The sequence below is a fragment of the Phalacrocorax carbo genome, chromosome 3, assembly GCF_963921805.1.
Source record: "Phalacrocorax carbo chromosome 3, bPhaCar2.1, whole genome shotgun sequence".
Taxonomy (NCBI): Eukaryota; Metazoa; Chordata; class Aves; order Suliformes; family Phalacrocoracidae; genus Phalacrocorax; species Phalacrocorax carbo.
Genome location: NC_087515.1, coordinates 42087408 through 42103797, shown reverse-complemented (window position 1 = coordinate 42103797; position 16390 = coordinate 42087408). Strand labels below are relative to the sequence as shown.

General features: G+C 40.8%; 1 protein-coding gene across 4 annotated transcripts in view; it reads left to right on the top strand.

Moving 5' to 3' along the window:
- EHBP1 (EH domain binding protein 1) overlaps nt 1–16390 on the top strand; it is a 224828-nt gene that overhangs the window by 18518 nt on the left and 189920 nt on the right. For all 4 annotated transcript variants that reach the window (XM_064446687.1, XM_064446686.1, XM_064446685.1 and 1 more), the window contains exon 3: nt 13830–13887. In XM_064446687.1, the coding sequence (XP_064302757.1) occupies nt 13830–13887 (58 nt within the window). The remainder of the gene's footprint in view (nt 1–13829; nt 13888–16390) is intronic.

The window sequence follows — 16390 nt, the reverse complement described above, 5'->3', positions numbered from 1 at the left end:
CCAGCGCTCATCTGTCATAGCCCAAGAGACAAGCTTAAATTAACAGATCAAGCTGAGATAAGTGTCTTGTCTGTGCTTGGAAACTGCAAAAGCTAAGGACAGCTGACTTAAAGCATGAAGTGCATAAATACAGCTGTGCTGAACTCTCTTGTGAATGCGGTCATTCAGGGGATTCACTCTTCAGTCTAGTAGCCCAGTGATCTTAATTTTCCTGAGCATTCCTCTGTGGGCCTGCCGGTTGTTTTGAAGAGCTTATACTGCCGGAGCGTGGGCATGCACGCACGTGTGTAGTGCTGGCCCTGCCAAGGCTGATGTTCCATCTGAATGCTCCAGAAGGAAATACGTTAAAATTGTGCAGGCTTCAACTTTTGAGCCTTGTTTGTTTTAAAGATGTAAAGTGTATTCTATACCAAATACGCTGAAATATGTGGAAAATCTTATTTTGCAGAATCCAAAGAGTTTGTGTGCCCACGCATCTCTATTGTCTGTGTTGATGACTCTGCACATAACTGGGTTTCCCCTGCAGTGTTCTGTGTGAACTCTGCACAGCTAAAATTGATTCCCATTCCCTTGATGGTTAGTTTACAGAGTGGATTTTATTCATTAAGCTTCTTTGACCCTGACTAGGCAAATGTATTAAAACTCCAATTTGAAGTTTACATTTACATGTAACTTATCTTCATTTCATTTACTGTAATACTTTTATAAAAGCTTGAAATTATTTTTTTTTTCCTGTTTATCCTCATTTAGTGCCAGATCCTGTAGCACTTAGTCTGGTAGGAGGTTTTTGCCTTTCACTGTAAGGACACTGTTCTTCACTTGACACAACTAGGTGTTGCAGTAGGTTTGAGAGGCTTTGTCTTTTGCTTTGAGTGGACAGCTCTCAGCACTTTGCAAGATTAAGAGCATATTTTGCTCTGGGAACCAACCTGGCCTCCCTTTTTATTAATCTTTCTGCTTCCAAGGAGAACTGCTTTTCACACTGAACACATTTGTGTTTACAGATAACAAGTTTTTAAATTAGAGTAAAATTGAAATCTAGGGTGACACAAAATTACTTAATCTTTTAAGCTGTGTGCTCTGTGGGGTAGAGGGGCTCTGTCTGTTTATCCCTTTGCCTCATTTAACGGTACAAGGCTGGAATCCAGCCTGCAAGACATCAAATCCACTTAATGAAAAATCTGGAGAGCATTCAGGAGTCTCTTCTGTGGCTGCAGATGTTACTTTACAACTACCCCATGCTAAGATCCATCAGCTAACTAAAGTGGTCATCAGGCTAAAACATGATCAGGCATTTCACAATAGGATAGAGAGGGTATGGGTTCTGTCTGTTTTAAGTTGATATAAAATACCAACTATGACAGCACAGGAAGAAGGGAGGGAGCAGCATGGTAGCCAACATAGTGACCAGGTTTAGTCTCCAGTTACAAACTTGGTGTGTGATGGGTAGCAAAAGGCCTCAACTTAAGACTTTGAAACAGTTGACGCTGGTGGTATCTACGACTTCATTGGGAACGTAAGCAAGAAGAGGGCAGTGTTCATTTTTAACAGTTTTATCTCTCAAAAAATTCTGGGGATGCAAAGGACCTTTTGTGCCTTGAGGAATGTCCTCCTGTTGGATGTTAGTAACCACGTGTAAGCTTTTCAAAGGACAGTAGGTACAGCTCAGTGTACAGAAAAAAGATGTGAAGTACCACAACTTGTGGTTTCTTCAGTAAGGATGCTGAGCCAAAGGTCTGACCTAGCTCTGAGGGCTCTGCTTGTAGGAGTGTCTGACTTAAGTGAAAGCTAGATCAGGTTGTAACAGAAAAACTTCATATAGGAAGGTCATTTAAAAAACAAAAACAAACAACAATAACAAAACCCCCAAACTACAAACAAACAAAAGAACTTGGCTGGCTGAAAGATGTAGTTTTCTTTGTGCATTATCAGCTTCAGCTATACTGTAGGTTCTGTATGTTTGCCTTTTGAATTCAAAACCAGTGCTTTAAAACAGTCATATGAAATATGCTATTAGTTTCCAGCTTAGCTGATCTTGAAATAATTATTTATAATCTAGTTCATCTTACAAACAGCAGTCACTAGGAAAATCTGTTTAGGTCGTTAGTTTTGGCATTTTTTTTTGTTGTTCATTTTGTAAAATTTTTTTAAATAGAAATGTTTCACTGATTGTATCTGCAAATCAGCAAGTTTAGTATTTTAAAAATACTTTCCAATTTTTAAAAGCTGTAAGGTCATTTTTTTACATTTCAAAATATAAATAGAGGTCTTTCAGTTAAGAATTTTTCATTTTGTTTTGTTTACTGCATCCATCCCCTAGTGTTGGCAGGAGCTTTTGCTTGGTCTCTTGAGTATCCATGAGTTAACATGCTTTTTTTTTTCTTAGCCAATGCTGCTGGCAATGAGCCAGGGGTGTGACTTTGAGTGAATTAATTAAAAACCTCAGTCAGTTTAACTTCCTAAAAATGATACAGATTTTTAGACTTTGGATGTACGATTCTAGGGGAAGAATTGGTGATCTATAAATAGAAATAAATGGTGGTGCTTTGGAGATTGACTTCTGTAATCAGAAGTGTTAACTTCTGTTTCAGGAGGCAGCTTGGAAGCAATGTAACAACTTAATTAAACAGATTGAGCAGGAAGAGGAGGGGTTGTTCTAATTTTGCAGGCTTTGGAACAGTTATTTAGCTGTAAATACTGATCAAATAATTTCACTTTTTATGGCCATACCTCCATCTTAAAGCAGCTCTCGAAAGGCCACCAGCATGAAATGGGGCATCTTATGGGAAATCATAGTGGCAGTTCCTTGGAAACCATTCGCAAAAATTTTGTAACTCTGTTAGTTAATGTTTTAATTTCTTAACACGCAAGAAAATCATAGCTTTAATTTTGGAAACTATCCATGTATAGCTTACTGCTACAAAATTTATCATGTTGGCTTATTCTTATTTTTTATATTTTGAAGGTCTCATTAAGCTTGGAGAGGACAAGGTCTGTAGAGGCTTTGGGGCTTTTTGTTTTGCTTAGTGTGTTAGTGTGTGACTTTAGGACCTAAGTTTAAATGCAAGGTTCCTATGTTTCTCTGTGGCGTTCTGATGCTGTGGTTGTTTCAGAGATTTCTAGAATCTGGTGCATTATTGCAGTTGGTAAAATCTTCTAGTTTTGTGCCCCTGAAGGGTGGCAGAAAGGTGCATTATTTCCACTGGTGCTCCAGCTATTCAGGAGTGTTCCTCCTGGTAACTGGGTGCTTTGCTGAAAGCAGGTGATTCATAATCTTGTGGTTGGTCAAACAACCAAGGTGATGCCAGAATCTGAGCTGACAAAGCAGTTCAAGATCTCATCTTTCAATGCCTTCCTTCCCTGAAAGGGAGTTCATACTTCTTGATACTGTATCTGTCATGGTTGTGACTGAGAGCACCTGACAATATTTGCTAAATCTGGTCTTCTGAGCAGAGAAAGGGGAAAGGAGCTAGCGCAGCATGTCGTGTTTTCACTTCCCTTCCTCCCTGTTTTGTTTTATCTTTGTGACATTTAGAAAAGTGAAAGGAAGCTGCTGACAGATGAGGAGAGCTCAGTGTGCATGGGCCAGGAGTACCCATATCTCAGAATAAAAGTGGGTTAATTTAGGGCTCAGTAAAGTCATCATTTAGAAATTTAAGTGTGAGTTTGTATCCTACTAGCCCTTCCATGATGCTCCCTGTATGGACAGAGCACACCATAGATCTGCCCCTTAGCTTACTACATACTTATGTTGTGCTACCCAGTGTTAGGCTACAATCTTCTCTGGAGTGTAAATCAAGAGTTTGCACTCTTCTTATAGCTTCAAGTACGTGTATGTTGTGGTTTAACCTGGCAGGCAGCTAAACACGACACAGCTGCTTGCTTACCTCCTCTTTATGCCCCCTCAGTAGGATGGGGGAGAGAATCAGAAGGGCAAAAGTAAAAAAACTCGTGGCTTGAGGTAAGAACAGTTTAATAATCATCATCATCATCGTAATGAAAAGGCAAACAAGGAGAAAGAGAGAAACAAAACCCAGGAAAAAACAAGGGATGCAATTGCATACCACCTGCCAACCCATGCCCCATCTGTCCCTGAGTGGTGATTGCCAGGTCCCAGCAGTTTATGCACTGAGCATGATGTCATATGGTATGGAATATCCCTTTGGCCAGTTTGGATCAGCTGTCCTGGCTGTGCCCCCTCCCAGGTTTTTGTGCACCTAGCAGAGCATGGGAAGCTAAAAAGTTCTTTACTAGTATAAGCACTACTAAGCAACAACTAAAACATCAGTGTGTTATTAACATTATTCTCATCATAAATCCAAAACAGCACAATACAAGCTACTAGGAGGACAAATAACTCTATCCCAGCTGAAACCAGGACAATATGCAAGCTTTTCAGAGTTATATGTATTGAAGAGGCAGGCTACCTCTTAGTGTGTCTTAGCACTCATTTGCTCTTTGTAGGTATCAGCCTTTTTAATTAAAAACACTAATTACTGTGTAAGCATCTCTGTCCCTTAATCCAGGCACCTGAGGTAGCTGATACAAACTTTCTCTTTAGGCAAACTCTACAAGCTGGTACCATTCTGCACTTGCTGCCCACTCAGAAACCTTTGGTATGTTCACAACTTCTGTGCATCTTCAAACTATAGAGGTTGCTTAGTGTAATCCAAAATATTTTCTTAAGAAACAAAAACAAACAAGAAAACCCTGTTGCTGTTGGTCTGGAAGGGAGCTTTGAAAGGCACATGGCGCCAGATTCTCCTACTCCTGCCCACGCTGAACTGTAATTCCTTCAGGATGAGTCTGTGGATTGCAAGAAGAGGAGGATGGAGGCATTAACACACTGTCACTTCTGAGACTTGCTTTGTCTAAGTTCTAACTGGGACATTGGGATCCCTGTGGAACAGCTTGTTGCAGCCTGTGGCTCATGAATCTAAACATTCATTCTTGTATTGGTGTGTGAATATGAAACTTGCCTTGACAATAAGAACAATGAAGATAATCCTCTTTAATTGCTGTGCAGAATCTCTGTTAAATCTGTTTTAGACAAATTGGAGGAAGATTTTATTGTGAATAGTTCAGTTTTCTTGCACTGTGGTTTTGGTGAAGGATGCATACTTTTCTTTTGTTCTGCAGTAATTGCAGAAAATCTTTGCTGTTTCCAGATCAAAAAACAGAAGGGCCTTCTGTTTGAATGCTATTTGGGGTGGGGGGGAAGTTATGCAAAATGGAATACGATCTGTTTTGTAATGCGGTCTGATTAAAATTGATAATGTAGTGCCGAGAAGCCTTTTGCATATTTTTAGTACAGAAATATATTGTCTAATGTGGGCATTTGTTTTAGGTGGGTTGAAGCTACATTTCAGGCAGCATTTGTCAGTCAAAGAGTTACATTTTTCTTACGCTTCTTACACTTTTTATTGTGAGAATACATCTAACATTTACAGTTGTGCTTCAAAATAAGAAGAGATAACACAGTTTAAGGTATCCTCAGTAACACACAGATGCTGTTGTACAGAGATATCTTTGGTGTACAGGTAGAGGTATAGGTAGGTCATGGAGTATGACTAAAATCAAAGGGAGGGTTGATGATGCTCAGTGTCTCTTAATTTTCTGAAGGCTGTATAGTCAGTGAGGACAGGAGCTGGAATTTAATTAGAAATTCCTAGTTTACTTGCTCAAGTTTGCTAAAACTGTGTTTCTCTGGTTCTTGTTACTAATCTGTTTTATTGTTTTACACCACAGTGAACATGGACATTCATGAAGAGGGGTAAATAATGCTGATCACTTATGCCTGCTTAAGGAAGTGCGGGATGTGGAGGCTGGGTGCATGGAGGCCTGTGTTCAGCACTTGGTCTTCATAGCATATAAATGGCCTAACACTTCACCTTCTTAAACCAGCTTTCAAATGCACTGTTACCTATGAGGTGCAAATGAGTTTGATGTCTGACTAGTTTGTGTTTATTCACTTGGCAGTTGTCAGGCCCCTGCTCTGCAGGGAAGAGGATCAGAATAGTGAGTTTGCCGTGGATCAGGACTGGGCAGGCTGTGCAAGCAGGTTTGCGTAGTGCCTGTTCTTGCCACATGCTGCTTGGGAGGAGCAACCTACCAACTCTGAACTGAATGCTGTTTTTTAATAAAATTGATTCATTATTGTTAAAATGTAGAAGACTAAATATTCTGAAAAAAAGAACATAAAAAGGAAGATAAGGCATCTGAGAAAGATCTGACTCATGGTAGCCTCCTGTGGACTTTCCACTATAAAACCCGCTCTGCTCTCTCCATTTAAGGTTTGTTTGAATGGTTCCGTTAGCCTGTGCTCCTCCCTGCCAGTTAGCCTGAGCCCCCCACTAGACCCACACAAAAACCTGACCTGTGTTCAGTGAGATTTTAATGCTCTGAACTTACTTGACTGGGGAGGTTGGTTTTACAAGCAAGCTTTTAGGCAGCCTTAAGCAGCTCTTCTTTTCTGTAGGCATTGTTTGTCATAGAGTATTGGAGGTGTTTCTAAGCTCTGGTGTGGTAGGATGTGTAGTGTAAAGGTGTGGACTAAGCATCGCTGGAGCAAATGTCTGCCTAAGGGGAGTGTCTATGGTTATAGGAGAGTGAGATAAGAGATTCACTTGGTCCTTCTAGTGCAGTTCTCTTAGCCTTGCTTGTCCCAAGGAGGGGTTAAATTGGATCAGGCAAAGAAAGCTTCTGCATGGAGGGCAGCTGGATGTGACATAAAATTCAGGGACTAGTCAAGAAATCCTCCTGTTACTGCCAAAAGGCCGTTAAAGAATGTAACTGCTGAAGACTAGGGTCAGTTTGTGTATTCTGCAACATAAAATTCTGTGGCAAAAAGCTTTAAGAAGAGATTTTGCTAGATAGTCCTGTCAAGTTTGTTTTGCTCAAGATTCTTTCCTGCAATAACTCCTTGAAAAATGACGCAGAATCTGCCCTTCTTGCTTGTTCTGAATAATGGACGAATTTAGGCTTTTAATCTAGCTCCTTCTGCAAACTTAATTTGTGTTTGGTTTAAGAAAACCAAGTCATCAGCAGTACATACTACACATTCTGCACTCAGCCTCACAAATAGATGCTGTGCAGACTCAGTAGGTCTGTCTGCACTTGTAAAATAGTCAGTGCTTGCTTTGTCCCTTTTATTGTGTTTAAACCAAGCAAAGCCGACTACAGCTTCTTTTGAAAAGTAAAGCATAATTTTGAGACTTAAATCTTGTAGAAGCCAGTCTGTTTAGCTGCAGATCTATGAAAAAAACCCCACCCCACACTCTAAAGTTCAGTTTACAAGGAAAATTCTGGTCTTCTGACAGCTTGTGTAGTCTTGAAAAAATAAGTAGAGACCTCTGGTGGGAAGAAGTGAAGGAGGAATTTTGTGTTAAGTGTAGAAAGTAAAGATGCAGAAGCGGAAGGTCTCAGCTATGGTGTCCTCTTGCTGTGCCTGTTTTAATGATTTCTCGTTTGAAATTTCCCAGCCTTGCGAAGACTACTGGATGGTTGCAGTGAGGGAAGAACAAGCTTTGTCTTATTTCAGGGGCTTAATGAATATTCTGCAATGAGTTAGGTTGGGACACTGCTGTTTTGATTCAGGTAGTCTGATGTGGTAACACTGTGCGGTGTTTCAGAAGTCTGTTCACAGGCCTTACGTGGGAGCCTGCAATGAAGTGGGAGCAGACAGGCTAGGCCAGGTGAACACGTCAGCCTTCCCACCTCAATCTGCTGATGGATGTGTCTAGGCATCTTGTACAACTACATTAAATGATGTCTAGGTACAAATGTTTTGAATACCCTTAACTTCCACTGTGGAAGGGGAGGTGGGGAAGAAAACCTCAAGCCCCTTCCTGAAATGCAGAACTTCATCTCGTAACGTACTTCATCTTGTAATTAGGTCAGATGGGTTTTATCTGCACAGCATTTTATTTTCTTCTTAATGTTTCTGGCTTTTGCAATCAGTGCTGTACCTTCACTCAGCAGCAGGGCTCGTTTGGCAAATGCATCAACACATGACATCATTCTTACCAGTATCTCTAGGGCTGTTCAAAACATCAGTGGTGACTTGACTGCACTTCCTGGAGTTGTAGGCAGCTGTGGAATTTCATTGATCGTGACCAACAGGAAATTCTGAAGGAAAAAAGCTTAGTACAAGGCTCGGGAAAGGCTGTTGCTTGATTAGTTCCTTGGCTAGTGGTAACGCACAGTATAGTGTAGGTCCCAGTGCAGGAGACAGCACTGCAAAGACAGCTTTTCAAAGTAGTTACCTATGAAATGAAGAAAAGTACCATTCATCCCAAATTAATGGTGGTGTAAAACTGATCACATTTATTTTTAAGAGACCAGTAGAGAGCCTTGATAGCATTCCAGCAGTTGTGTAGAAATCTGTGTGCTGGTGGAGAGGGAGTATTTATTCCTAATGAAAAACTTGCACATCATGCTGGTATGCACAATGCAAAGGGCACAAAATGTTATTTAAAAAAAACAACAAGCAACTCTTATCAGAAATAGTTCGACATTAGTACTCAAGTAATTATTTTTATCCTTCAATAGGTGCATCTGCATACTATTGTGCTAACACTGCTGCTGCTCTTGTTAATTAACTCTTTTAAGCTTGCTTCACAAGAATAATCTAGCAGCCTGTAATAATTAATGCAGTTTAAATCAAACACAGTAAGAATAAAACAAACTCAACAACAACATAAAAAGGCAAACCCCAACAATTGCCAATTGTTTTGGCAATTAGATGCCAAAACAAACATGCAGTGGTCCGTATATGTACAAAAACGGTACCTTGTGTGTTACAGACGTTTACAGATTAATGAATGTTATTAACTGTAACGATACCTTGTTAGAAACAAATACTGTTACCTATTTTCTGTCCTTTCACCAAAGGGTTGTTAGTAATTGGTCCTGCCATTGGCTTCAGTGGCTGTAATTAAAATTAAGTGCATTTGCCATTCTTTCCAACAACAGATTCTAAACAAAAGTCTTTTGTAGTTTTCTGTTATCGACCAGTAAATTTGGTGAAGAAATAGGTCAATGTTATCTGCTTCTGCTAAAAGGTTTACAAAACAAGACCTAACTGGAAACGGATACCTTTTATGTCCTTTTAGAAATGATGTTTGGAGAGTTCTGTAATCAAAGTATTGTGCCAAGTATTTCCTGGAATGATCAAACCAAACCCCAGAAGACCTTGAATCTTGCATAACCTCCTTCTCAATTGGTGAAATTTGTGGCACATAAGGTGATGGTCAGATGACATAGTTTTTTCCAGTCTGTGGAATGTTTTTGTTACTTTATTTAAAAATTGTACATATGGCAAAGTCTGGTTCCAGTATTTTATCTTACTTTTTTTTTTTTTTTCAAACTGGTTGTTTCAATGAGATAACTAAAGATACCGGAATCATGGCTTCCATTTGACGGGAAAAGCAGGCATGGTTTTGAATTATAGATGCCTTATTAATCTGTATTTTAAATCTCATTTTAGTTACTTAGTATACAGGGCAGTGATGAAGTTCTTTTTCTGAGCCACAAACTTTGAAATCGTAATCCTTCCTGATGCTTTGCTGAGTAAGTTTCACTTGTAAATAATAAAATAAGTGTACCACTGTAAATTGCCTTTCTTCAGGAATAGTTTCTTGTATTCACTATTTACATATTTTTGTGTGGTTCACAAGTTTATGGTAGGCTTTATAAAATATGATCTTTTGGACCCAGGCTGGATCCTTCAGTACCTGCCGCTGGGTCCCTGCCTTGCACGGTGGTAGTGTCTGACACCCCAGTGCTGCTCACTTCCTTCAGCTCCCCCTCCCAGGAGGCTGCTGCTACTATGGTGATGCTGCATACCAGCATGGGGTGAAAAGCAAAGCACGACCAAGGCAATCAGGTTAGATCCCAGTACAGCATTAAATACTCCCACTGAAAAGTTGGTGGTGTTGAATTGTATAGATTGAAGGAATTACTTGGTGTGGAGAGATAGCCGTTCACCTAAAACCCAGTTCTTTCCCCTACCCCAACCCCATTGTCTTAGGGTTAGCGGTGTGTTATTCCTTGCCTTAAATGTAGTGGCTTGGCTGGAGCTGAAAAAGTGACTATCCAAAAGCTGGTGGGTGGTGGTTTTTTTTTTTTTAAAATTATTCTTTTCTGTCCGGACTTCGAAGGATTTCTGCGTAAAGGCTTGTCAACCCTTGACAATTGTTTCATACTATTTAGTTTTACAGAATAATTGTGTTGTGTTTACATATAGCCCCTTTACTCTTTTCTTTTTTTGAGGCATCTGGCATAGCCAGGGGTCTTTTCTAGGGTACCCTGTAATGAAAAAGTATCTACATTGCAGGAATGCAGGTTTGTATTCCTTCCGACTTCGAATCAAGTTGCTTTGGTGCTGACACTGGCACTCCTCCTGTTTCCTTGCTTTGCTTTGCTGTCTTGCTTCTCTTGGCCTGTTTGCACACATGTGTTCTTGGGCCATCTCTGTCAGGGCTGGCCTCCTGGTTTAGATGTTGCCACCATGTGGAGCTGGCTGTGCTGCTTCACTTTTCGAGTTTGTGGCATGTTTCCCCCCTGCGGAGATGATCCAGTGCCATTGTAAGAAAAAAATCACTTCCGATGCCATGATAGATACGAGAAGATCAAAACAGGTCTAGAGGGACAAAGCGGCATCACTGTTACCTGAGCTGAAGCTGTAGGAACGGAAGGGACCTGGGTAGGATCCTTCTTAGCCTCCCTCACAGGATCTCTGGAGACCTGACTGAAAGAAAACTTGTGGAAATTCACTCTTTAAATCCATCTGTTGGAACTCAGTGTTTTCATGATCTACTAAATAAACCATGAAGAATGTCTTTTTGTCTCTTAAATATTATCTGGTATCTGGTGTTCCTGTACACCTGAGCAGGCCAAGGCCACCGCAAATATAGGTGCTGGCTGCCCCGGCAAGAAGAAGCAGGGAGGAGATGTGCTGCTGAGCCCTGTGTCCCTTTAGATAAGAGGAAGAAGAGGAGAGCTGGTGGCAGCGTGGACTTGTACTCTCCCCATTAACCTCTGCAGGCATTGTCCTGCATTTTCCTACTGAAGCTGCTGTTTGTGTGACCCCTGGGACACAGAGTCCAGCTCTTGGAGGGAGGGTTGTCTTCAGTGTAGCTAACCAGCACTGCAGAAATGCGTGTCCTTTTTCCTTTTTTTTTTTTCTTTTTTCTTCCCTAATTCCCTCCCCCTTCCAATTTTGACATTTTTTTTTTGTGCTCAGAGGCAAGCTGAAGATTGAATGGGTCAAGGTTAAATTAAATCTGGTTCACGAGCTAGTTTCTGAAATGAAAATAAGTCAGCTTTAAAGTGCGAAGTGAAATAACTCCAGAAAAAGTTGTTTCTTGTAGGCATGGGTTTGGATTGCTTTGCTTCAAGGAAATTGCTTGGGGGTGATTTTTCTTCCTGGTGGCACATACACAGTTCCCATCAAAGTGAATGGGGGTGTGTGCTAAGAGATGAGAACCTAACGCACCCAACACCAAGTCAGCAAAGAGCTTTTGAAGTTCAACAGGCTGACCTTATTACCAAGCAAGATTTTGCAGGAGAAGCTGCAAGCAGAGCCAACCTAAGGTTTAGGTCACCTAAACAAGCCATAAGAGTAAATTTACACAGTTTAAAATGCACTAGATTATTTCACTTTCAATTTATCCCAACCTGGAAAATAAGGGATATATTAAAGGAGTAAGATGCAATACAGAATAGCAAATAAAAGCTGGTGTCCTCATTTCTTTCAAAGGACATGCCTTTAACTGTGTTATTTCAGGGGAACTTCAGTTCTGGTAGGGTTTAAATGTGAATCATAGGTGATGTACTTTTACTGCAGCCTGCAGAAATGATGAACAGGTTCATGGGAAGGTATATAATACGTTAGTCAGCACTTCAGTGCTTAAAAAGAGCTCTCAGGCTATTAAACCAGTTGGGTTTGGTTTTGAAAAGTTAATTATGAAGTAGATACAGTCTCCCTGTGATGAATACTAGAATAGCAGTGTGAACACTGCTTTTTTAAATTCAGAACACTTGTGTGGATTATTTTGGGTGCATCCTTTAAAGAATGCTTTCAGTGCATTGTAGCTTGACTTTTACTTGGTAACATCTAATTTTTTTTCTGCCATGATTGTTTTTTTAACATGAAATAGGTTTTCCTATTGGCTTTAGAAATGCAAGGATTCTTACACTGGTGTCTCAAAACTGAGTAGCATTTTTTTTTCCAGGCAGAGTCACAGCTTTAGCACTATTAAGTAGAGATGTGAACTCCATTGAAAATTGTTTGCAAGTGGATTTGCAGTCAGGCTTGCTGATTGGATCAGCATGTAAACAAAGTTGGAACAGAGGGTCAGGAGTCTCAGGAAGAGGTGTCGTGGGTCTGGAAGTAGGACCAGAAGTGTGGTCATACAATGGGAAAGTGCATCATGGCCCCCCCCAAGCCTGGAGTTCAGGTCAATATCAAAACTCAGTCAGAGAGAACTGTAAAACTAATCACAGAATCACAGAATGGTAGGGGTTGGAAGGGACCTCTGGAGATCATCTTGTCCTCCCCCTCCCCTGCTTGAGCAGGGACACCCAGAGGAGGGGGCACAGGAATGCATCCAGGCGGGTTTTGAATGTCTCCAGGGAAGGAGACTCCACAACCTCCCTGGGCAGCCTGTCCCACTGCTCTGCCAACCTCAAAGGAAAGAAGTTTTTTCTCATATTGAGGTGGAACCTCCCGTGTTTCAATTTGTGCCCATTGCCCCTTGTCCTGTCATTGGCCACTGTTGAAAAGAGCCTAGTCCCATCATCGTGACACCTACCCTTTAGATATTTATAGGTATTTATGAAATCCACCCATAGTCTTCTCTTGTCCAGGCTGAACAAACCCAAGTCTCTCAGCCTTTCCTCATAAGAGAGATGCTCCAGTCCCCTGATCATCTTGGTAGCTCTCCACTGGACTTGCTCAAGCAGTTCCCTGTCCTTCTTAAACTGGGGGGCCCAAAACTGGACACAGTACTCCAAATGTGGTCTCACTAGGGCAGAGTAGAGGGGGAGGATAACCTCTCTCGATCTGCTGGCCAGGCTCCTTTTAATGCTTCCCAGGATACTGTTGGCCTTCTTGGTCACAAGGGCACAGTGCTGGCTCATGGTCAGCTTGCTGTCCAAGAGCACTCCCAGGTCCTTCTCAATAGAGCTGCTTTCCAGTAGTTCAGCCCCCAGCATGGAGTTGTTCCTCCCCAGATGCAGGACCTTGCACTTGCTGTTGTTGAATTTCATGAGGTTCCGCTCGGCCCAGCTCTCCAGCCTGTTCAGGTCTCTTTGGCAGAAGTTATAGGGCTGTAACTATTAACCAAGAAATAAATCTTTAAGGGGTGAAAAAGTGAAATTGCCTGTGTTCTTTGCTACTTAGCAGTACCTTTTCAATCTGTCTGCCTTGAAATTCAAACTAGAGTTTCCACTGGTGTTTATTTATTTACGGTTTATTAAACCGTATTGTTTCCAAGGTGTCTTTAAAGAGGCTGGATCCTGTCCTCTGCCACACAGAAGAGTTTCTGCTCAGGTGCACTGCTGGCTCTGGGGAGATGCCCGCGGGCAAGGAGAGCAGGAAGAGAAGGATGACATTAGTGTGCAGACTGTAGGACAGCCTTTTTCTAAAAATGCATTATTATTTTTCCTCTTAATTGACTGATGCTGAGAGCCGTTTTCAGATGAGCTATTTTTAAGAGATAATGCATCCACTAAGGTTGTCATTATGTATTGCAAGAGTTTTAATATAAACTGTTTACATATTGATCTTGTTGTAAATTAAGCTATTTCTTCCTTATCTCCAACAGGCAGCCAGATAAACTAGTGGTGGTTTGGACAAGAAGAAGCCGAAGAAAATCCTCTAAGGTTAGTTGATTGCTCAGTAAGTCCCAACTTCAGTGACAAGAAGGGTCAGCTGTTTGAGGGACTGGTTTCTTGAGTGTGGGGAGTAGCCAAATAAATGAGAAATATATTAATTGTTTTTCTTTTCTTTTTAACTCAGTTTAGCCATAAAGGTCAATATAAGCTGCTGTTGATGTCAATGTTAATTTATAGAAACACTTAACTCTGATTTCAGCTTCAGTTATTTGTTTAGCAGAACTGTATCATCATTTCGATTTCAGTTATTAATTGCTAGACCTAATTAGAAAGGAGAATCTGTTTCACTACTAGAAGTGTATTAAACATAATAGTAAAAAAAAGTAGTAAAGAATCTGATGTCACTGCAGTAGGGAGATAAAACCTGAATAAGAGCCTATTTCACAACTAGAAAAATAATACAAATCAAAAAGCATAAACACAGGCTGTTTCATCTAGTAGTGTATAGTTGAATTAAATTTTAACATTTTAATTCCACAAACACTGTGAGGAAGCATGTGAATTTGTCTTTTATGGCTAATGACTTGGTAGCCTGAGAAAAGGGAAGCTCCAGGTAAAAGTCAGTCCAGTATTTGGGCATTCATAAAGTTTGTCGTGCACGTGGTTGGGTTTTTTGATGTGTAAAAGTTTTGCAAGCAGAGTAGCTCTCTCTTCTGTGAGCTTCACCGTACTTTTTCTTTTCTTTCTGTAGTAAGAAATCTGAAAGCCTTATGAAATTACTGTCTCTTTGTTAAATGGTGCTCAGTTGGTCTAGACTGCTGAATTTTACTGCTCTGATGGAGCCCCCTTTGGGTCTGGGGCAAAGGGAAGGGTGAGACAGTTTGGGGGTGTGGCTTGGTTTCCATAGAAAATGAAGCTAAAAAAAACCCCACAATCCATTTACACTGAGATTGAAACAAATGGCAAGTATTTCTAAACTCTGCAGTGTCTGATATGACAATGTCTTGTTTGGTATTGTGTTATTCACTAATAAGGGTAAAATTTTTTGTCAATCCTAGCAGTCAATTGTTGTGGCCCAGTGAAGTGGGGAGCCTGTGTCATGTGTACAGCAGGCAAGCAAAGACATTTGAACACTGGTCGTATTGCAGGACTTCTTTTGTTGCCTTTTGTCCTCTGGTGCAGGGCTGTCCCCCATCTGTCCAAAAGCTTGAGAAGGGCAACATAAATGAGCTGGGGAAAAGAAGGGTCCTAACCACTGGGCAAGTTTGCAGGGGGAAGGAATGCATGCTGGTCTCCTCCCTTCCCAGGAGCACCTCCTCTTCAAGATAACTCAGCTGCATTTGCTCATTCCCTCTCCCCACAGCTGTTGCTTCTTCCCCTGGTCAGGCTTATGGCAAATGGTGTTGTCCAGAGGAGAAGTTTTGGAACTCAGCCTTTTAATAATTCTTTAAAATTCAGTTAAATAGAGATGGTCTAATCTCCTTTTTTTGGTATATGCATGTAACTCAAAATTATATTTCCAAGATCTTTGAGACGGCAGAGAGAGGTCAGTTAACAATAGAGAGATATCTTGAAATAATTACATTAAGTTGAAAAACTTCAATGTTTAGACAATGTGATATGCAGTTTCCTAGCCTACTCAGGAAAGACTTTTGCAGTTTGGTTTTTTTTTTTCCTTTTCACTGGTACTGCTCTTTTTCTGACTTTTTCTGATTGTCATGCATATTTGCTGTATTTTGTCTTTTAACTTAAAACAGTTTAGAATAGCTTAGAACTCATCTGAAGACTGGTTACTGACTGAAGGTGACTACACAACCAAATGCCTACTCCAGGTATTACCTAAAGGTGTCACCTGGTGAGTAAACAAGGCTCTTAACTTAGTCTGGCACCTTTTCCAAAATAACTGCTCCTGTTCCATGTTCATACTCTCCAGCAAAGCCAGTCAGACTATTCCTCTTTCATTGAAGGATAAACTAGCTCAGGTTATCTTGAGTTTATAGCATGGTGTATATCTAGGTATGGAGACTGTTGTCTTTTTCATTTTTCATTTTAGTTTTGTTTAATTTCTAGAGAACAGAGAGAGAAAAGATAATATAGAACAGTGAACTCAATACTTACACAAGCATTGTAACCCTAAAAGGTTTGGTGAAAAGCAAGGTATTTGGCCATGAATGACTGGTTTGTTGAGATTCAGAAACAGAAGCTATAACAAAAGCCCAGCAGGGCTTTGTGAAGTGATGAGTTTCTGCCTGTGGTGTTACGGGCATGATGCTGTAGGCTTCAATGGCAACATTTCACTGAGGCAAGAGGATTTTCTGACACTAGCTCAGCTTTTTGGGCTTGAAGTTTTTTTCAGCTGGACCATAAAGTTCCAGGATATGTCCTCCTGTCAGTGTCCTCTCTTTTGGTCACCAGGCAGTAGAAGCAACTCTTTGATAAACTGTCAGATTTACCTGAGACTCAGAAAAGTCTTTTGCTGACTAATTAAATCATGCTTACTAAGATCCCACAAAGGTACACTCTGAAAGAGGCTGAGTGGTCCTGAGGCCTG